Below are 23,576 nucleotides of genomic sequence, written 5' to 3'. Positions count from 1 at the left end.
TGTCAGAGTGCTGATATAAATGTGGTTTGTATAGACAGTATGGACAATATACACTGCTCAAAAAAATAAAGGGAACACTAAAATAACACATCCTAGATCTGAATGAATGAAATTTTCATATTAAATACTTTTTTCTTTACATAGTTGAATGTGCTGACAACAAAATCACACAAAAATGATCAATGGAAATCAAATTTATCAACCCATGGAGGTCTGGATTTGGAGTCACACTCAAAATTAAAGTGGAAAACCACACTACAGGCTGATCCAACTTTGATGTAATGTCCTTAAAACAAGTCAAAATGAGGCTCAGTAGTGTGTGTGGCCTCCACGTGCCTGTATGACCTCCCTACAATGCCTGGGCATGCTCCTGATGAGGTGGCGGATGGTCTCCTGAGGTATCTCCTCCCAGACCTGGACTAAATCATCCGCCAACTCCTGGACAGTCTGTGGTGCAACGTGGCGTTGGTGGATAGAGCGAGACATGATGTCCCAGATGTGCTCAATTGGATTCAGGTCAGGGGAACGGGCGGGCCAGTCCATAGCATCAATGCCTTCCTCTTGCAGGAACAGCTGACACACTCCACACTCCACACTTATTTTTCTCCTGAATGGATTTGATTCCTCTCTTCTCTTGGATTCATCTCCTCTCTTTGAGACTGAGAAAGAGCTTTATTCTATATATATTTATTAATTTCTGTGCGGTTTCTCTCATATCAGTGGCTCTTTGGGATTATTATTGTCACAAAAAGATTTCTGGCAGCATGCCAGAAGAGCTGAACAATAATATGGTGACTATATCAATATATAATCCCATTCTACTCATTCTACCAGCTGCAATCTTTTTTCTTCCTTGTGACCCTTCTATTCCACTTATTCTCTTCCTGGTGATCAGAGCCTCTCTCTCTCTCTCTCTCTCTCTCTCTCTCTCTCTTTATCTCTCTCTTGCTCTCTGTCCTCTCTAGGCAAGGGGGATGATCTGTCTTTTGAAAGAGGCCCAACCCCCTCTGCCCTTATCCACAGTTAGTGAAAGTCTGGGGCCGGGGAAGGCTGTCCAAGGTATTATCCAAACACTCACTCGCACACACACGCTCTCGCTCTATTTCTCTCTCTATCTCGCTCCCCCCACTCTTTCTCTCTCTCTCTCTCTCTCTCTCACACATGCGCACACACACACAGTCGCTGCTGGGCTGGCGCCCTCCACTTACAGCTCCAGCCTTTCAAAGCTGTTTTTCCTCTGGAGATCAGCACACGGTTTAACACCACACAGCTGCCACCGAAGAGACTGAGGGAAGGAGAGAAGAGTGAATAGAGAAAATAGGGAGCAAAAAGAAGAGGAAGAGAAAGAAAAGTGTTTTCAAATACTCCAGGTTTTTTGTGTTTTGAAATACTCCGGGTTTTTTGAGTTTACTCCTTGGGACCATTCAAAGAAGAGAAGAGAGTGAGTTCACAGGAAATTATCAGAGTGAATGGGTTGCCATGGTAACTGACACTGGCAGCCTGACACGAGAAAACTCGATGTTTAATGGAGGAAGATCCTCGGTGGTGGCAAGCAAGCGAAAGTAACAGGGATTTAAGGGAGGTGAGAGGGAACAAGAGAGGAGTGAGTGGAGGAGCGCGGTGGAAGTCCAGAATGGAGGACGGGTTTTCCAGCTACAGCAGCCTCTATGACACATCTTCGCTGCTGCAGTTCTGTAACGGTAAACTCATCCTCATCCCTGGTTATCATTATGTGTGCTTGACATGACATGTCACCACTGCCTGGTTAAACTTAACACCAAACTTAACACTGCCGGCAGGGCTGTTGCATGTAGGCATGAGGCTATTTTGGAGCTCAAGCTTGACTTGATGAAAGTGAAAGTTTATCCTTTGTGCTGAAAAGATGCAATCTTATGTGACAGACACAGATGGGATGGTAGGCTATACGCTACATGACCCTAATTTAGACATAGCAGGGAACAATATTCAAATGTTGAGTTTAACCATGCAGAGATGCAGAGATTTGTCTTTCAAAACCTCCTAAGGAAATGTTTCTGCCAAGAATCTCAGTTGAAGGTCTCTGTGGCTGTTGTGTTCTTATGAAGCATTGTGTAAAGCATTGTGTAATAATAATATGCCATTTAGCAAATGCTTTTATCCAAAGCAACTTCCATTGTACATATGGGTGGCCCCAGAGGGAATCAAACCCACAACCCTTGGTGTTGAAAGCACCATGCTCTTCTGAGTGAGCCACAGAGTCTTCTCCCTGGTGTGCTGATTATCATCCGTATCTAGTGGATAGTTCAATTGTGATTTAACCCACAGCAGTGGGCTAAATCAGGGTCACACAGAGTGTTTCTTGGTCCTCTTAATCAAATCTACTTTGAAACAAAAGTATACACCTCACACACATGGTTAGTGGCTTAAATAAAATAAGACATCCATACCATGTCAGATATAGAGTTGAAATGTATTCAATTTTGAGTTGCATCACAATATTACATTTTATATACATCACAGAAGACTGAACTATAACAAAACCGTTTGAAATAGAAACATCAGATTTTATGCGTAAAAAATGTCATGTTTATAAATTATAAAATTATGAGAAATATTAATAACATTCCACCTATGACGCCACTAGAGGGCAATTTGGACATTTGACTGCAGAAAAGGGTTTAAAAGGCTGAAGGGTGGAAGTGGAGTTGGGGTTGCAGGTTATTAGTGGAGTGAGTGAAGGTGCAGCGTGACACATCACTTTGTCACAACTAATCAATCTATTATCAACAAAGCCTGATGTCTGCTCAGATACAGGAAACACTGTCTGACACTTATTTATAGCTCTGCTGAGCCAAAGGAAGTAGGGTGAGACGCTGGTCTTGGGCCAGTTTTGAGTTTTCCCAACTAATCCTAGATCTGTACCCTGGAGCAAAACAAAGAGAATACTCAAATTGTCTAACGATGTGGCTGATTAGTGAGTTACAGAAGGTTGGCAGTTTAAAACTAAATAAGAAAATCAATGACATTTACAAAGTAGTGTCCTGAACATGAACTAATACTGTGTGGTGTGCTGTGTGGTGTGCAGACATGCTGATAATGTCAATGATGTCACAGACATTCACTCAGGCATGTTGGATTATCTGAAAAACAGGTGTAGGCTGAATGTCAGGTTGGATAAAAAATAAATAAAGCTTCATTCTCCAAGGATGAGTTGACCTTTTAGAGTGTTGCGAATGACACTGTCATTTAAAGAAAGAAAAAAGGCTACTGCAACATGTCATATTGTTTAATTGCTGTCAACCTCAAGGGTGTTTAATTAAAGGATTCACACACATACAGGAGTATTGGGTCAAATTCGTGCAAGGGTCAAGACAAAATCCCTTTTCCCACTGTGTTGTCAAACATAAAAATATTGACTAAAGTCTCTGAGTTTTCAATGTTCTGAAGTCCCCAAATTGGCACCTACATGCATGCCCTAGTCTGACATGGTTGACATTTTCTAATTATGTAGAGGTTAATGACTTTTCTGTGCAAGCGAGAGGCCAGTGAGTGCTTCAAATCACTGCCTTAATCTGTTTGTTATTACTTCAGAAAGTCCGGTTAGCACTTACAAGACGAAACACGCCAATCTGTTGTGACTCTTGCCAGGGATTTTCAAATGTTCTCTCACTAGAATGACTAAGACTGTCATACTGACTGAGGGGCTTGGTTCATATCAAGCGAGAGGACCTCATTGTTCCAACATACAACTTAATTGTGTGAGTGTGTTGTCTGGAGGCTCTGAAATCACCCAATGGTGTGTTGGCCAGCTGTAGCTCTGCCTGTAAAAGTGATGTAATTTGTTCTTGAACGCTTCATGTGTTAGTGATCAGCCAACCAAACTAATGGCAGGGGAGACTGGGTCAGCGACTCAGCAAACTGGAAAAGCATGCTTTTGTCCCGAGGAGATCGGCTACTAAGGGAAATTATCCACATTAGTAGCCTACTAGTCCAATTATCAGGGAGTTGCATCTTTAGAAGAGGATCTACAGTATTGAATGTATCCACCACACCTTATGAGTGCCTTTAATGAAGAAATGATTAAAGGTGTATATTTTTTTTACTGCCCCTATCGCTAGGTGTCTGACTTAATACTGACAGTGGATGATCTGGTCGTATTCACTTAGTGTTGTTATGACTGATCAATAGATTATGAATCAAAACAAGAAGAGAATTCACTGTTTCACCCTTCAGATTTAACCAGACATCCTTATCACTTCCCTACACCCCCTCTCCTCTAGGGCCTGCAGTGCTGGCACTACCCGCCACATCACCAATGTCACCAAGAGATTGGTAGTTGGCACACAAACAGTGTGACACGGTTCCCTCTCCTCTTTGGTTTCTGTAAAGCCATTAATGGAAGCACATGCAAAGGGATTAGGGTTTAAGTCATGCTCACGTTACCAACAAACCAACAAAAACAGACAAACAAAAGGTTGGGCCAAGTCGGGTCAGCCCATGCCTGCCCACAGTCAAGGAATTCTGACCTGTACTCAAATATGCTCTCTGACATTTCTACAGATTTTTGGTTTCCAAAAATTCCTGTTTTGTTGGCCTCTCCATGTTGGAGTAATGTTGACTAATCCAACAACACTGATCCTACTCAGTGACCACACTCTTGTGATTAGTAACCTTGCCAGAGACCTTGGGGCCTCATTTATAACCATTGCATATATTTCACACTAAATATCCTTTACTACATTAAAAGACTGAAGGACAGCTTTTTCTTGTTGAAGCGAGTATTTCAGTTCTGTGGGTAAAATAACTCATCACTGCTGATCAAATTTAAGGTTGGCCATTGATTCCCTTTAGTTGCATTGGGCTCTCTTTCTGACTCTTCTGGTGATTTGTTTCCTCTGTTTGCTAAGTTGAAACCAGACTGCACTGAAGGATAAAAGTAATTTTCTCTCTTGAATGGAGAGATATTCAGAGGCAGTTTGGGCTGTTAATGTTCTATGCTGTTGTTTCTGTTGTAGAATACAAAGCATAAACAGTGGAACTGACAGTTTGTTTCCTATCTGCAAAGTAGTTCAAACAGACACATTATCAGTCAAAACTATCAAATTCCTAGTTTATGCTGCAAAAGCAACTTTAAGATTTTTTAAAAATAGGTTATATTTGACTCAAAATTCCATTACGTAGAGTAAGCCATTGTTGGCTGAATAGATGGATGCAGTTCAATACATGATTAAGATATAGTGAAAATAAAATCTCATGTTTCAGCATAATAATGCACGGCCCAATGTCGCAAGGATCTGAACACAATTCTGCATACTCATGACAATTTGTGCACACAATTTGAGAGAAAGAAGCTTTTTGTGCATATGGAACATTTCTGGGATCTTTTGTTTCAGCTCATGAAACATGGGACGAACACTTGACATGTTTATCAGGGCACAAGGCGAGACCCAGATGCAAACACAGAAGGCAGATGGTTGGAGTCTTAAATGTTTATTAATCCAAAAAAGGGTAGGCAAGAGAATGGTCATGGACAGGCAAAAGGTCAAAACCAGTTCAGAGTCCCGGAGCTACAGAGTGGCAGGCAGGCTCGAGGTCAAGACAAGCAGGTACAGAGTCCAGAAACAGGCAAGGGTCAAAACCGGGAAGGCTAGCAAAAAAAGAGAAAAAACACGAGCACGGGAAAAACACGCTGGTTGACTTGGATATACAAGACAAACTGGCACAGAGAGACAGGAAACGCAGGGATAAATACACTGGGGAAAACAAGCGACACCTGGAGGGGGTGGAGACAATAATGACAGGTGAAACAGATCAGGGTGTGACAGTACACCCCTTAGGGGCGCATACCTGGCTGACCGGGGTGAAAAATTGGTGACGAGGGCCGGGTCCAGGATGTCTTTAGCAGGAACCCAGCACCGCTCCTCCGGGCCATAACCCTCCCAGTCAACCAGGTAGTGGAAAACCTGCCCCATGCTCGAACCCTCAGGAGGCGTCTCACCATATACGCTGGCTGGCCATCGATGACCCGGAGGGGGAGGGATGGGCCTAGAAACAGAAGACAAAGGACTGAGGCACGGGCTTAATCCTAGACACATGGAAGGTAGGGTGAATACGGGATAACACAAGACAGACAGCAGTGGAACTAAGGACTCTAGAGATGGGGAAAGGACCAATGAAATGGGGGGACAGTTTGTGGGACTCCACCCGAAGGGGCAGGTCCCTAGTGGAAAGCCATACCCTCTGCCCAATGCAGTAGCGGGAAGCTGGGGTCTGACGACAGTCCACTTGTTGACGATACCTGGAGTTGGTCTTGAGAATTGCCACCCTGGCTCTTCTCTAGGTACGTTGACAGTGGTGGAAAAACATCTGGGCTGAGGGCACGCTGACCTCCTGCTCTTGTTCCGGGAAGAGTGGATGTTGATACCCCAAAGAGCACTCAAAAGGAGAGAGTCCTGTGGCCGAACAGGGACGGGTGTTCTGGGCATACTCCACCCAGACCAGTTGTCGGCACCAGGCAGTGGGGTTGGTTGAGACCAGGCATCTCAGGGTGGTTTCTAGATCCTGGATGGCTGGCCGTTGGAGTGGGGATAAAATCTGGAGTGGGGAAAAAATCAGGCTGGCCGACCACCCAATAAGGGTGCAGAACGCCTTCCAGAACTGAGACAAGAACTGAGGACCCCGGTCGGAGACCATGTACACCGGGAGTCCATGGATCCGGAAGATGTGCCGCACAATAAGCTGGGCCGTCTCCTTGGCAGAGTTTAGTTTGGGGAAAGGGATGAAATGGGCAGCCATGGTGAATTGATCCACTACTGTCAGAATGACAGTGTTGCCATCAGACGGAGGGAGCCCAGTGACAAAGTCCAGAGAGATATGGGACCAGGGACGATGAGGGACAGGTAGTTGCTGAAGGAGGCCAGAAGGAGCTTGCCATGGAGTCTTATTCTGAGCACACACTGTGCACACTGTGACGTAGGCAGAGACATCAGGAACCATTGTGGGTCACCAGAAACATTGTCGGATGAAGGCTATGCTACAACGGGAACCTGGATGACAGGTCAGCCTTGAGGAATGAGCCCATTCCAGGACTGGACTGAGTTAGGAACAAATAACCGGTTAGCCGGTTCAACCCCTTCAGGTTCAGGGTGGGAACGTTGGGCCTTTCGAACCAAGTTTTCAATACCCCAATCCACTGAAGAAGCAAGGCATGAGGTAGGGAGAATGGTTTCGTAGACCGAGGGTTTGGCAGAGGAACTGTATATGTGGGAAAGGGCGTCCAGCTTCACATTTTTGGACCCTGGGCAGTAGGAAATGGTGAAGTTGAATCTGGTGAACAATAAAGGCCACCTGGCCTGCCTGTAGTTAAGGCTGTACGGAGATATTCCAAATTTCTATGGTCGGTCCAGACCACAAAGGGCTGTTCTGCTCCTTCCAGCCAATCCCCACACTCCTCCAGCAACAACTTGACATCCAGGAGGTCGCTGTTGCCAACGTCATAGTTCCTCTCAGCCAGACTGAGACGATGAGACAGGATGGCACAAGGATGGAGCTTCTGGTCCTGTGCAGATCGCTGGGGCAGAATGGCCCCTGCACCAACAGAAGCATCAACCGCTACCACAAATTGACGGGATGGATCCGGATGGACGAGGATGGATGCTGTGGTGAAATGTTTCAGATCCACGAAGGCTTTGTCAACCCCTGGAGACCATGTACTTTGGGAGAGGTGAGTGCCGAGAGGGGGACCGCCAGAGTGCTGTAGCCCCAAATGAAACGGCGGTAGAAATTAGCGAACCCCAGGAAACGTTGCAACTGCACCCTGGATGTAGGAATAGGCCACTCAACCACCGCTTTCACTTTGTCCTGATCCATTTGGACATTTCCATCAGCGATGGCATATCCCAGAAAGGAGATTGTTGAGCGGTGAAACTCACATTTCTCGGCCTTCACAAACAATTGGTTCTCCAGCAGACGCTGAAGGACTTGTCTGACATGAAGAACCGGGAAACAAAACAGGTTGTCGTCCAGGTAAATGAACACGAAACGGTTCAGCATGTCCCGGAGCACATTGTTTACCGGAGCCTGAAAAACAGAGGGGGGCGTTGGTGAGTCCAAACGGCATGACCTGGAACTCATAATGTCCACTGGCTGTATTAAAGGCTGTCTTCCACTCATCTCCTTCACGTTTCCGAACCAGGTGGTAGGCATTCCGAAGGTCCAGTTTGGAAAAAATGGTGGCTCCCTGGAGCGGTTCAAAGGCCGAGGAGAGGAGTGGTAGGGGATAACGATTCTTGATCGTTATATCATTAAGACCCCGGTAGTCAATGCACGGACGCAGGATCTTGTCCTTCTCCACAAAGAAAAACCCCGCGCCGGCAGGAGATGCAGACGGACGGATGCCTCAAAATAGATTCCTTAAAATACTCTTCCATAGCCTTTGTCTCCGGGCCGGATAGAGAATGTAGACGACCACGAGGTGGTGTGGTGCCTGGGAGGAGATCAATGGCACAATCATAAGGACGGTAGGGAAAGAGAATTAGCCAGTGCCTTACTGAAAACCTACAGGAGGTTATGGTACTCAGTGGGGATGGCAGAGACATCCGTGGCTTTGCTCACATCCTGCGGGGAACATCTCAAGGACGACTGTGCCGCTTTAAGGCAATGAGAAGGACAAAACGGACTCCAACACTGGCTGGAGCCCGTGGTTCAGTCAATAACCGGATTTTGTTTCTGAAGCTAAGAAAACCCCAAAACCACAGGAACATGGGGTGAATCGATGAGGAGGAACTGTATAGTCTCACTATGGTTTCCTGATACCCGTATATGAACGGGCACAGTGCTGTGGGTGACTCTTCCAATTGAACAGTGCCCATGCATCCATGGGAACAGAGAAATGTTGAGTGGGAAAACCCAATTCAGAAACTATGGTAGCATCCATAAAACTTCCATCAGCCCCAGAGTCAATGAGCACTCAGAGACTTAGATTGGTCTCCCCACAGCAAAAGCACAAACAAAGGTGTGCAGGTGATGGAAATAAAGGAATTCCCAGTCAGGCTAACCAGAGTACTTGTACCGACCAGAGACAGGGGTTTCCTAATAGGGCAGTTAGCTATATAATGTCCTGCCTCACCACAGTACAGACAACAGTTAGGGAACGCTCACGAAGGTTGAGTTCTAACTGATAACTGAGCGCTTCCCAGTTGCATTGGCTCAGGAGTGTCCAACTCACCCGTCGTAGATGATTCACGAGGGGGCTCGGGTGGCTTCAGAGCCTCTCGGAAAAACTGCCTTCGGAAACTTCCGGATTCCTTCGAAGATGAGCCAGCCCTAGCGAATGAACGAGTGTGCCCGAGGCCAGACCTCCTCTCACTCCAGCGTTCCCTTAGACGCCCATCAATTCTAATGGTGAGAGCGCTAAGGGAGTCGAGGTCCACCGGTAATTCCCGAGCAGCTAGCTTTTGACGTAATTCAAGAAGCTTACTATGAGTTAACTCCTTAATTAGCTCCATGGTAGCCTTAAACCCTTGGTCGTGGCGTTCCGTCAGGGAACAAGGCCCTTCCAACAGGTCCTGTAGTAGTTCGTCATGCCTCCCAATAGTGTCTCCCTGCAGGGAGACACTATTGGGAGGAGGTGGTGTGGTGGGAGGAGGTGGTGTGGTGGAGCTGATCCAAGTCTGCTGGGTCTGTCATGGCCAGTTCGTACTATAAGGGCACAAGGCGAGACCCAGATGCAGACACAGGAGGCAAATGGTTGGAGTCTTAGATGTTTATTGATCCAAAAAGGGGTAGGCAAGAGAATGGTCATGGACAGGCAAAAGGTCAAAACCAAAACCAGTTCAGAGCCCAGGAGGTACAGAGTGGCAGGCAGGCTCGAGGTCTGGTCAGGCAAGCGGGTAAGTCCAGAAACAGGCTAGGGTCAAAACTGGGAGGACTAGCAAAAAGTGAAGGAAAAAGGCACACGCATGGGGGAAAACAGACTGGTTGACTTGGACATACAAGACAAACTGGCACAGAGAGACAGGAAACACAGGGACAAATACACTTGGGAAATCAAGCAACACCTCTGGAGGGGGTGGAGACAATCACAAGAGCAGGTGAAACAGATCAGGGCGTGACAATGTTGCATTTATATTTTTGTTCAGTAAAATAACAGTTTTATTCATCAGTGTCTAAGATTCAGGTAAAACATATAACTTAGACTTGAAAAGTGAACGTCTGTTTCATCAAACATGGGGCATGATGTGTAATATCATACATTCATACTTACAGAAACAGCATAGCCATGATTTTCCTTTTATTTTTTATTTTTTATTCTGCCTTTTCTTCTGCTGAAAACCAATGACCCATAAAAACAATGAAGCATATAGAGAACAGCATAAGTCACGGGGTAAATATGTCTGAAAAACATTGTGTAAGTAATATTCCCTGTTGTGCCCCACGGTGAGGATGAGTAGTGTGTGTGTGTGTGATCGTGTGCGTGTATGTGTGTGTGTACATATGTAAGCCTCTAGCACTGTAAATATATGAGGTAAATACAGATAGCGAGGTCATAACACATCCAGGAGAATACAGCTCTTCCACAGATCCTTGAGCGTGTATGAATACCAATGGAAGAGAGTGATAAAAATGCTGCTTTCTATTGGATGTGTGGAAGTGTTGGTACGAGAGGTATACTGCTGAGGCTTTGAACTTCAGTACAGGGAGCAGGAGGGGTCATAAATCATCGAACTTTCAGCAGCAGGGTTCCAAGGAGAAGCTGTCTAGTGCTCTGGTTAACGTCCTCGGATGGGTGGTGTTCATTAGGCCCCTATGGCAGAAAACGGACCGAAACTGAGAGAGACTACCTGGTCCAATAAGAAACTACAATTTTCCATGCAACACTAGGTGCACCTTTTGGTTTTTGCCCTAGCACTACACCAGTGCGTGTGGTGGCACCTTAATTGGGGATAACGGGTAATGGCTGGAGCAGAATTAGTGAAATGGTATCAAATTCAACAAACACATGTTTTCCATTCGTTTGATGCCATTCCATTTGCACCGTTCCAGACATTGTTGTGAGCTGTTCTCCCTCAGCAGCGTCCACTGCAATACACAGCTGATTCAAATAACCAACTCATCATCAAGCTTCGATTCAGCTGTGGAGTGCTAGGGCAAAAAACTAAATGTGCACCCAGGGGTTTGGGAAACCCTGTCCTATTGAACTCAACCCTGATTTTGAAGATATTCAGCACAACTCTCAAGAGTAGGACAATCAAAGGTGTTTTATAACTAAATCTGGAGCTATCAGGATTATTCAAATCTGGTATTTGGATTTAATATGCAAGTATGCAAATGATTAGACCAGTAGGCCAACTGTGATGTATGTTTCACTGAAAATATTATGACCATTGGATGAATTAAATGAGTATGACAAGGTGAACAACGAGCGGTGAAGGCAATTATTTAATTATAGTGTAATTATATGTATTTGCATATTTCCCCATCCCAAAGCCATTGCCCATGACATGGCCTGGCTTAAATTTAGAATTCAATGCCATGTTTTCAATGCCCAGTACTAATCACACTAGATATAATTAACCTTATTCTGATGAGTGTCTCCATGAACTGATTGGTTGAATTCTGTTATTACAGGGGGGAAATCGGGAAAAGCCCAGTTTAGCAGATGGCTAAGAGATATGATTCCTAATTAGATTGTGTGTATATTCACATGGTGGATAAATCTATCAAGATAGAAAACATTCACTATCACAGGTAAGGGAATAAAGAGAATGAGTTAAAGCATTTAATAAATCCTCTTGGAACTCCCTCTCCCGGATCCGGGAGAATTGTCATCAACTGACACTAATTAGCATAACGCAACGGACAAAAAATATTACTAGAAAATATTCATATTCATGAAATCAAGTGAAATATATTGAAACACAGCTTAGCCTTTTGTTAATCACCCTGTCATCTCAGATTTTGAAATTATGCTTTACAGCCACAGCAAGACAATCATTTGTGTAAGTTTATCGATAGCCTAGCATAGCATTATGTCTAGCTAGCAGCAGGCAGCTTGGTCACGAAAATCAGAAAAGCAATCAAATTAAATAGTTTACCTTTGATGAGCTTCGGATGTTTTCACTCACGAGACTCCCAGTTAGACAGCAAATGTTCATTTTGTCCCATAAAGATTATGTTTATAGTACCTCACGTTTGGTTGAGAAATCCACCGGAAACTGCGGTCACGACAATGCTGAAAAATATTCCAAATTTGTTCCATAATATCGACAGACACATGGCAAACGTTTTTTTATAATCAATCCTCAAGGTGTTTTTTAAATATCTATACGATAATATATCAACCGGGACAGGTGGCTTCTTAGTAGGAAAGAGAGAAACAATGGCCGTATTTGTTTTTTACGCCCAAAATACTGAGAGCCTCCAGCTGACCATTGACGCAATGTTGTCGTTCAGGCTCATTTTTCAAAATAAAAGCCTGAAACTATGTATTGTGACACTAGACACATTAGGGAAGCCATAGAAAAAGGAATCTGGTTGATAGCCCATTCACTGCTCAATAGGGACGTATCGGAACGCAGAGCTTTCAAAACATGAGTCACTTCCTGATTGGATTTTTCTCAGGCTTTCGCCTGCAATAACAGTTCTGTTATACTCACAGACAATATTTTTACAGTTTTGGAAACTTTAGAGTGTTTTCCATCCTAAGCTGTCAATTATATGCATATTCTAGCATCTTGTCCTGACAAAATAGCCCGTTTACTTTGGGAACGTTATTTTCCCAAAAATGAAAATAGTGCCCCCTAGTTTCAAGAGGTTTTTAAGTAGCTCAGTTCAGACTTTCTCTTCAAAGAATATTATGTTTGACTCAGCTTTTATGCATTCCTTGTGCCCCTATAGGGTAGTTTTTTTCAACAAGGTTGCATTTCTTACATGAATATGTTACTTTGATTTGTCTTACCTTCCAGGTCACCTACTTTCCATTTTGTAAATATATATTATTTTCTGGAACTACTACATATACCCATCTCATTGCTATTCAATTATTAGAGATACACATTGTTTTTGCACCCACCATGAGTCATGTCCACAATGTTCATGTGAGGTTAAATGTGTATATTTTGGGATGTTTGACCTGACGAAGATCCACTTCGGATTGAAACGTTGTCAATAAATTGGTGAATTGGGAGCTTTAACAGTGTGCGGGCCTTCTTGTTCTTTACTACCATTATTCTAAGCCCACACTGTAACATAAAACTGTCATTTATTTGGGGTATTATCAACAGCAAATGACTCAAACCTTTTACTGCAGCATACTGTCAATGTTGTTGGTGGGAAAATATATCCTGTATTTCCAAATGGTACCGTAATTCAACCCCACATAATACAGTCCTGTACTGTGTCTTTGGAGCGCCAACAATCTTTTGACCACTAGTGGTGCATGGTATTGTTGTTTCTGGCTCAATAACATATTTTGAGGCGTGCCTTGTAAGAGGCTATATTTGTTGCACCCGTGAGTGAGAATGCTGTTACAATTTAACTCTTATGTGGTTATAGTGCCTAATCAATTCAAAATGTATAGAGCACAGATTGGAATGGCAGCAAGTCTTAAAACCTTAAGTGGGTGAGCATTTTGCCATGTCTTTTTGGTCTGTTTTGCCCTGTGGTCGATGCCAGTTTGGAAGCCTTTGTTAGGCCTCTAGAAGAGCAACTGATATAAAACACCAAGTATTCATTCATATGTTGTGATGTGTAAACACTTTAACTAGCAGCCAACCTGCTTGCACCAATCCCTTGTAATTACAGTAAAACACTGAAATTCAAACCCCTCCCGTCAATGAATGTCATTCATCCATTCTTTCATTCATTCATCACGATTTTTTTTTACAGTATAATAGTCAATTTTACGGCATTTTACTGTATTTCATATTACAGTACACCTACTGTAATATAATTATGGTATAATTATGGTATCAAAGCACATTGTGTAATTATATTACAGTAGGTGTACTGTAATATGAAATACAGAATGTGACTTACCACCGAGCTGCCGGTAAAAAACTGCCAAATTCACTGTAAATTCATATGCTTAACATATGGTCTGCCCCATACACAGTATCTGGCTCGAAACATCCCTGATTGTCCATTGTTACCCTTCTCATTTGGTTTCCACACCATATGTAAATCCTAACTCTTACAACAACGCTGTCACTTGTCTGAACAACTGGACCGCCCAATGTTCCTAGCTGTTTGTTATTTGTGCACAAGGCCCTGTTTATGGGAGAAAAGGTTATCCAATCATGCACACTGAAAAAAGCATTGTGTCAAAGGAGTATTGAACGCCGTTTGGGTCTTTAGGTCTCAAAAAATATACATGTCTAATAACACTATTTGACGTGTTAAATAAGCTTTTACACGTTGACACGTCAAATAACACAATTTTATTACATGCAAGCCAAGCGCCACCACTATCAGTAGCACTGTCAAAGCTGTAGAAAAAGTCTTCAAACAAGCACACACTGGGCACGAACTATGTGTTTACAATACCATGTTGGTAATAAGGTATTATTTGTTTCTCCAACATTTCTCATGTTGGAGTCAACAGAAATACGAAATTACATCATAAATATTCCCTTAACTTTGATGATCTTTCATCAGAATGCAGTGCCAGGAATCCTAGTTCCGCAATAAATCGTTGTTTTGTACGATAATGTCCATTACTAGTGTCCAATTAGCTACTTTTGCTAGCACGTTTAGTTCACATGTCCAAAAGCTGGCGCCGGTCCAGGCGAACTCGGACGAAAACTTCAAAAAGTTATATTCCAGGTCGAATAAACTTGTCAAATTAAGTAGAGAATCAATCTTCAGGATGTTGTTATCATATATATCCAAAAACGTTCCAACCGGAGAATTTGTTTTTGTCTACAGAGTAATGGAACGCATGGCGATATCATGAGTAATCCGCGTAACCAGGAACTGGCATTCTGCCAGACCACTGACTCACACTAGAAGTTTCATTCCATTTTCTACTGACTGTTGACATCTAGTGGAAGACGTAGGAAGTGCGAACAGATCCATATCTTACCGGGATGTGAATAAACGGTGAGTTTAACATCAACCAGCCCCAGAATTTCCACTTCCTGTTTGGATGTTTGCCTGCCATATGAGTTCTGTTATACTCACCTACATAATTCAAACAGTTTTAGAAACTTCAGAGTGTTTTCTATCCAATAGTAATAATAATATACATATATTAGCATCTGGTACAGAGTAGGAGGCAGTTCACTATGGGCATGCAATTAATCCAAAGTGAAAATGCTACCCCCTATCCCTAAAAAGTTAACAACTTGGAAAATTCCAGAAAATGATTTCATGGCTTTAGAAGATTCTGATAGGCTAATTTACATACTTTGAGTCAATTGGAGGTGTACCTGTGGATGTATTTCAAGGCCTACCTTCAAACTCAGAGCCTCTTTGCTTGACATCATGGGAAAATCAAAAGAAATCAGCCAAGACCATATAAAAAAATGGTAGACCTCCACAAGTCTGGTTCTTCCTTGGGAGCATTTTCCAAATGCCTGAAGGTACCACGTTCATCTGTACAAACAGTAGTACGCAAGCATAAACACCATGGGACCACGCAGCCGTCATACCGCTCAGGAAGGAGACCAGTTTTGTCTCCTAGAGATGAACGTATTTGTTGCGAAAAGTGCAAGTCAATCCCAGAACAACAGCAAAGGACCTTGTGAAGATGCCGGAGGAAACCGGTACAAAAGTATCTATATCCACAGTAAAACGAGTCCTATATCGACATAACCTGAAAGGCCACTCAGCAAGGAAGAAGCCACTGCTCCAAAACCTAAAAAAAAAAGCTTGACTACGGTTTGTAATTGCACATGGGGACAAAGATCGTACTTTTTGGCCATCATTATGTTTGGAGGAAAAAGGGGGAGGCTTGCAAGCTGAAGAACACCATCCCAACCGTGAAGCATGGGGGTGGCAGCATCATGTTGTGGGGGTGCTTTGCTGCAGGAGGGAATAGTGCACTTCACAAAATAGATGGCATCATGAGGACGGAAAATGATGTGGATATATTGAAGCAACATCTCAAGACATCAGTCAGGAAGTTAAAGCTTGGTCGCAAATGGGTCTTCCAAATAGACAATGACTCCAAGCATACTTCAAAAGTTGTGGCAAAATGGTTAAGGACAACATAGTCAAGGTATTGGAGTGGCCATCACAAAGCCCTGACCTCAATCCTATAGAAATTTTTTGGGCAGAACTGAAAAAGCGTGTGAGAGCAAAGAGGCCTACAAACCTGACTCAGTTACACCGGCTCTGTCAGGAGGAATGGGCCAAAATTCACCCAACTTATTGTGGGAAGCTTGTGGAAGGCTACCCAAAACGTTTGACCTAAGTTATTAAACAATTTAAAAGCAATGCTACCTAATACTTATTGAGAGTATGTACATTTCTGACCCACTGGGAATGTGATAAAATAAATAAAAGCTGAAATAAATTCTTCTCTCTCCTATTATTCTGACATATCACAATCTTAAAAACAGGTCATGTTTTCTTTGATTAAATGTCAAAAGTTGTGAAAAACTGAGTTAACTGTGTTTGGCTAAGGTGTTTTTAACTGTATTACCTCAACTAACCGTTATCCCGCACATTGCCTCTGTACAGGTACCCCCTGTATATAGTCTCACTATTGTTATTTTACTGCTGCTCTTTAATTACGTGTTCCTTTTATTTCTTATTCTTATACGTATTTTTTATAACTGCATTGTTGGTTAGGGGCTCGTTAGTAAGCATTTCACTGTAAGGTCTACACATGTTGTATTCATGTGACTAATACAATTTGATTTAAAAATTTGAGTTAAATGCCTTCTGTGCTCGCTTCGATGCAAGCAACACTGAACCATGCATGAGAGCACCAGCTGTTCTGGACGGCTGTGTGATCTCACTCTCTGTAGCCAATGTGAGTAAGATATTATAATACAGGTTCATTTTTGCAAGGCTGCAGGGCCACATGGAATACCAGGACGTGTACTCAAGGCAAGCGCTGACCAGCTGTCAGGTGTCTTCACTGACATCTTCAACCTATCACTGACCCGGTCTGTAATACCAATGTCACACCTTGATCTGTTTCACCTGTCTTTGTGATTGTCTCCACCCATCTCCAGGTGTTGCCCTTCTTCCCCATTATCACCTGTGTATTTATACCTGTGTGAGCCATGACAAGCCTGGGAAAAGCAGGAGCTGTTTGTCTGTAGGCAGTTTGTCAAGTCAACCAGTGTTTTTGTTCTCAGCTCCTGCTTTTCCCAGTCTATTTTTCTCGACCTCCTGGTTTTGCCTGTCCTGACTCTGAGCCTGCCTGACCACTCTGCCTGCCCCTGACCATGAGCCTGCCTGCCAACCTGTACCTTTGCCCCACCTCTGGATTATTGACCTCTGCCTACCCTGACCCTGAGCCTGCCAGCCGTCCGGTACCATTGCCCCACCTCTGGTTTACTGACCCCTGCCTGCCTTGACCTGTCTATTGCCTGCCCCTGTTGGATTATTAAACCATTGTTAATTCAAGGTTGTCTGCATCTGGGTCTTACCTTCATTCCTGATAACCAACTTATTTCAAGCAGACCACCATAGTCCCCTTGCCCAAGAACGCTAAGGTAACCTAGCCCGGATATCTATAGCCATGAAATGTTTTAAAAGGCTGGTCAGGGCTCACATCGACACCCTGGACCCACTCCAATCTGCATACCACCCCAACAGATCCACAGATGACGCAATCTCCATTGCACTGCCCTCACCCACCTGGACAAAAGTAATACCTGTGTAAGAGTGTTGTTCATTTACTACAGCTCAGCATTCAGCATCATAGTCCCCTCCAAGCCAAACACCAAGCCCAGGACCCTGGGACTGAACACCTCCCTTTGCAACTGGATCCTGACTTTCCCGAGAAGCCACCCACAGGCGCTGAGGGTAGTAAACAACACATCTGCCACGCTGACTATCAACACGGGGGCCATCAGCTGTATTTATTTATTTCTTTATTTATTTCACCTTTATTTAACCAGGTAGGCAAGTTGAGAACAAAATCTCATTTACAATTGCTACCTGGCCAAGATAAAGCAAAGCAGTTCGACACATACAACGACACAGAGTTACATATGGAGTAAAACAAACATACAGTCAATAATACAGTATAAACAAGTCTATATACGATGTGAGCAAATGAGGTGAGACAAGGGAGGTAAAGGCAAAAAAAGGCCATGGTGGCAAAGTAAATACAATGTAGCAAGTAAAACACTGGAATGGTAGATTTGCAGTGGAAGAATGTGCAAAGTAGAAATAAAAATAATGGGGTGCAAAGCAGCAAAATAAATTAATTAAATACAGTAGGGAAAGAGGTAGTTGTTTGGGCTAAATTATAGGTGGGCTATGTACAGGTGCAGTAATCTGTGAGCTGCTCTGACAGTTGGTGCTTAAAGCTAGTGAGGGAGATAAGTGTTTCCAGTTTCAGAGATTTTTGTAGTTCTTCCAGTCATTGGCAGCAGAGAACTGGAAGGAGAGGCGGCCAAATAAAGAATTGGTTTTGGGGGTGACTAGAGAGATATACCTGCTGGAGCGTGTGCTACAGGTGGGAGATGCTATGGTGAACACCGAGCTGAGATAAGGCGGGACTTTACCTAGCAGGGTCTTGTAGATGACATGGAGCCAGTGGGTTTGGTGACGAGTATGAAGCGAGGGCCAGCCAACGAGAGCGTACAGGTCGCAATGGTAGGTAGTATATGGGGTTTTGGTGACAAAACGGATTGCGCTGTGATAGACTGCATCCAATTTGTTGAGTAGGGTATTGGAGGCTATTTTGTAAATGACATCGCCAAAGTCGAGGATTGGTAGGATAGTCAGTTTTACAAGGGTATGTTTGGCAGCATGAGTGAAGGATTCTTTGTTGCAAAATTGGAAGCCAATTCTAGATTTAACTTTGGATTGGAGATGTTTGATATGGGTCTGGAAGGAGAGTTTACAGTCTAACCAGACACCTAAGTATTTGTAGATGTCCACGTATTCTAAGTCAGAGCCGTCCAGAGTAGTGATGTTGGACATGTTGGACAGGTTGGACAGGGCAGGGCAGGGCAGGTGCAGGTAGCAATCGGTTGAAGAGCATGCATTTAGTTTTACTTGTATTTAAGAGCAATTGGAGGCCACGGAAGGAGAGTTGTATGGCATTGAAGCTTGCCTGGAGGGTTGTTAACACAGTGTCCAAAGAAGGGCCAGAAGTATACAGAATGGTGTCATCTGCGTAGAGGTGGATCAGAGACTCACCAGCAACAAGAGCGACCTCATTGATGTATACAGAGAAGAGAGTCGGTCCAAGAATTGAACCCTGTGGCACCCCCATAGAGACTGCCAGAGGTCCGGACAGCAGACCCTCCAATTTGACACACTGAACTCTCTCAGAGAAGTAGTTGGTGAACCAGGCGAGGCAATCTATTGAGAAACCAAGGCTGTCGAGTCTGCCGATGAGGATGTGGTGATTGACAGAGTCGAAAGACTTGGCCAGATCAATGAATACGGCTGCACAGTAATGTTTCTTATCGATGGCGGTTAAGATATCGTTTAGGACCTTGAGCGTGGCTGAGGTGCACCCATGACCAGCTCTGAAACCAGATTGCATATTAGAGAAGGTATGGTGAGATTCAAAATGGTCGGTAATCTGTTTGTTGACTTGGCTTTCGAAGACCTTAGAAAGGCATGGTAGGATAGATATAGGTCTGTAGCAGTTTGGGTCAAGAGTGTCCCACCCTTTGAAGAGGGGGATGACCGCAGCTGCTTTCCAATATTTGGGAATCTCAGACGACACGAAAGAGAGGTTGAACAGGCTAGTAATAGTGGTGGCAACAATTTCGGCAGATAATTTTAGAAAGAAAGGGTCCAGATTGTCTAGCCCGGCTGATTTGTAGGGGTCCAGATTTTGCAGCTCTTTCAGAACATCAGCTGAACGGATTTGGGAGAAGGAGAAATGGGGAAGGCTTGGGCGAGTTGCTGTGGGGGGTGCAGTGCTGTTGACCGGGGTAGGAGTAGCCAGGTGGAAAGCATGGCCAGCCGTAGAAAAATGCTTATTGAAATTTTCAATTATGGTGGATTTATCAGTGGTAACAGTGTTTCCTATCTTCAGTGCAGTGGGCAGCTGGGATGAGGTGTTCTTGTTCTCCATGGACTTTACAGTGTCCCAGAACTTTTTTGAGTTAGTGTTGCAGGAAGCACATTTCTGCTTGAAAAAGCTAGCCTTGGCTTTTCTAACTGCCTGTGTATAATGGTTTCTAGCTTCCCTGAACAGCTGCATATCACGGGGGCTGTTCGATGCTAATGCAGAACGCCATAGGATGTTTTTGTGTTGGTTAAGGGCAGTCAGGTCTGGGGAGAACCAAGGGCTATATCTGTTCCTGGTTCTAAATTTCTTGAATGGGGCATGTTTATTTAAGATGGTTAGGAAGGCATTTAAAAAAAATATCCAGGCATCCTCTACTGACGGGATGAGATCAATATCCTTCCAGGATACCCCGGCCAGGTCGATTAGAAAGGCCTGCTCGCTGAAGTGTTTCAGGGAGCGTTTGACAGTGATGAGTGGAGGTTGTTTGACCGCTGACCCATTACGGATGCAGGCAATGAGGCAGTGATCGCTGAGATCTTGGTTGAAGACAGCAGAGGTGTATTTAGAGGGCAAGTTGGTTAGGATGATATCTATGAGGGTGCCCGTGTTTAAGGCTTTGAGGAGGTACCTGGTAGGTTCATTGATAATTTGTGTGAGATTGAGGGCATCAAGCTTAGATTGTAGGATGGCTGGGGTGTTAAGCATGTTCCAGTTTAGGTCGCCTAGCAGCACGAGCTCTGAAGATAGATGGGGGGCAATCAGTTCACATATGGTGTCCAGAGCACAGCTGGGGGCAGAGGGTGGTCTATAGCAGGCGGCAACGGTGAGAGACTTGTTTTTAAAGAGGTGGATTTTTAAAAGTAGAAGTTCAAATTGTTTGGGTACAGACCTAGATAGTAGGACAGAACTCTGCAGGCTATCTTTGCAGTAGATTGCAACACGCCCCCTTTGGCAGTTCTATCTTGTCTGAAAATGTTGTAGTTTGGGATTAACATTTCAGAATATTTGGTGGTCTTCCTAAACCAGGATTCAGACACAGCTAGAACATCCGGGTTGGCAGAGTGTGCTAAAGCAGTGAATAGAACAAACTTAGGGAGGAGGCTTCTGATGTTAACATGCATGAAACCAAGGCTATTACGGTTACAGAAGTCATCAAAAGAGAGCGCCTGGGGAATAGGAGTGGAGCTAGGCACTGCAGGGCCTGGATTCACCTCTACATCGCCAGAGAAACAGAGGAGGAGTAGGATAAAGGTACGGCTAAAAGCAATAACAATTGGTCGTCTAGAACGTCTGGAACAGGGAGTAAAAGGAGGTTTCTGGGGGCGATAAAATAGCTTCAAGGTATAATGTACAGACAAAGGTATGGTAGGATGTGAATACAGTGGAGGTAAACCTAGGTATTGAGTGATGAAGAGAGAGATATTGTCTCTAGAAACATCATTGAAACCAGGAGATGTCATCGCATGTGTGGGTGGTGGAACTAATAGGTAGGATAAGGTATAGTGAGCAGGACTATAGGCTCTACAGTGAAATAAGCCAATAAACACTAACCAGAACAGCAATGGACAAGGCATATTGACATTAAGGAGAGGCATGCTTAGTCGAGTGATCAAAAGGGTCCAGTGAGTAGAGAGGTTGGTTGGGGTCACGGCGATTTAGACAGCTAGCCAGGCCATCGGTAGCAAGCTAGCATAGGATGGAGGTCTGTTATTAGCCACCTCGTGCGTTCCATCGGTAGATTAATGGGGTTCCGTGTGGTAGAGGGGATTAATCCAAATCACACAACAACAAAAAAAAACAATAGATATAGTTAGTTGTATGTGCTTAGACCCTCCTGTACTCCCTGTTCAACCATGACTGCGTGGCTGCACACGACTCCAACACCATCATCAACTTTGCTGATGACACAATGATGATGAGGCAGCCTATAGGGAGGAGATCAGAGACCTGGCAATGTGGTGCCAGTACAACAACCTCTCTCTCAACATAAGCAAGCATCTACATCGATGGGGCTGTAGTGGAGCGGGTCGAGAGCTTCAAGATCCTCTGTGTCCACATCACTATGGAATTAACATGGTCCCCACCCACACAGTTGTGAAGAGGGCACGACAGAGCCTCTTCATCCTTAGGAGGCTGAAAAGAATTGGCATGGGCCCTCAGATCCTCAAAACGTTTTACAGCTGCATCATTGAGAGCATCTCTTACTGGCTGCATCACCACTTTGTACAGCAACTGCAAGGCACCTGACCGTAAGGCGCTATAGAGGGGGGTGAGTACAGCCCAGTAGCAACGGTCATCAACATTGTTAAAAACAATTAGAATAAATGCAACCGTTGATGAAGATACCCCAAACTTTTTGAATTTAGAAAATGCGTCAGATATTGACTGAATTATAGCACATGAAACATTTTACTGGCATGAACAAATAATTAATGGGGTTCACGGATTTTGGTGGGAATTCAGGTACATAAAGGGGTGAAACAGGGCTGCAACCATCAAAAGGCCGCTCCAGTCATTACCACAAGCCCATTCTCCCCAATTAAGGTGACATCAACCTCCTGCTGTCTAGGCCTACATGCACTCACCTGCACTGTCTAGACTGCCTTATTAATTACTGTTGTTGTCATGTTCTGTTGTGTGTCAATTGCAGGATAACCTCAGATAAAAAATCAAGTGCTTGGCTCTAGATTATACCGATCTAGTGTATATATACTCTACATTGTTTGCAAGATCAGACACATATCTCTATAATCTGAGTGTTCATTTTCAGAAGTTGCATTCATTTCAGTGCGTCTAATTTGTAAACATTTCAACTGTGTTAAATTAACAAAAAATGTACACCGATTTAAAGTTATCTTTCTTCTCTTTCTTGTGATGTAAGTGTTGAGACGATGTGTTAAATCCCAGACAAAGCTTCAGCATTCTTATTGATGCAACAGAAAGACAATGTATTTCATTGAGCCCATTTCAGCCATTACCGGGGTGTGTTTGACAGGTCATTACAAACATTTCCGCTGTGCTAACGTTAATGGGAATAAATGACAGACACAAGCAAGAGTATGAAAGAGTCATACACTTTTGGGCACTAACTCTCCTGCACTGACTCTATGCACATACACTGGACTCTACCCACACACTCACACATACTTACACTAAAACACACACACACACGCACACGCACACACACACACACACACGCACATGCACACACACACGCACACTCCCATACACGCTTTCACACTCACCACATATGTTGTTGCTACTGTCTATTATCTATCCTGTTCCCTAGTCACTTTACCCCTACCTACAGTGCCTTCAGAAAGTATTCATACCTCTTGACTTATTCCAGATTTTGTTGTGTTACAGCCTGAATTCAAAATGGATGAAATACTATTTTTTTCATTCATCTACACACATTAACTCATAATGACAAAGTGAA

The 23,576-nt window shown here is 43.8% G+C and overlaps 1 protein-coding gene across 5 annotated transcripts in view; it reads left to right on the top strand.

Annotated features, from left to right (window-relative positions):
• Positions 1-1,225: 1,225 nt before the first annotated feature.
• LOC139383540 (echinoderm microtubule-associated protein-like 1) overlaps positions 1,226-23,576 on the top strand; it is a 101,147-nt gene continuing 78,796 nt past the window's right edge. For 4 of the 5 annotated variants that reach the window (XM_071128116.1, XM_071128115.1, XM_071128114.1 and 1 more), the window contains exon 1: positions 1,306-1,700. In XM_071128116.1, the coding sequence (XP_070984217.1) occupies positions 1,526-1,700 (175 nt within the window). In that variant the 5' untranslated portion in view covers positions 1,306-1,525. Of the gene's footprint in view, positions 1,701-23,576 lie in introns of all 5 variants that reach the window. The other variant, XM_071128117.1, reaches the window with a different exon arrangement.

Source organism: Oncorhynchus clarkii, chromosome 25 (genome assembly GCF_045791955.1).
Source record: "Oncorhynchus clarkii lewisi isolate Uvic-CL-2024 chromosome 25, UVic_Ocla_1.0, whole genome shotgun sequence".
Classification (NCBI taxonomy): domain Eukaryota; kingdom Metazoa; phylum Chordata; class Actinopteri; order Salmoniformes; family Salmonidae; genus Oncorhynchus; species Oncorhynchus clarkii.
The sequence above is the reverse complement of the archived record's forward strand: the minus strand, read 5'-3'. Positions and strand labels throughout refer to the sequence as shown.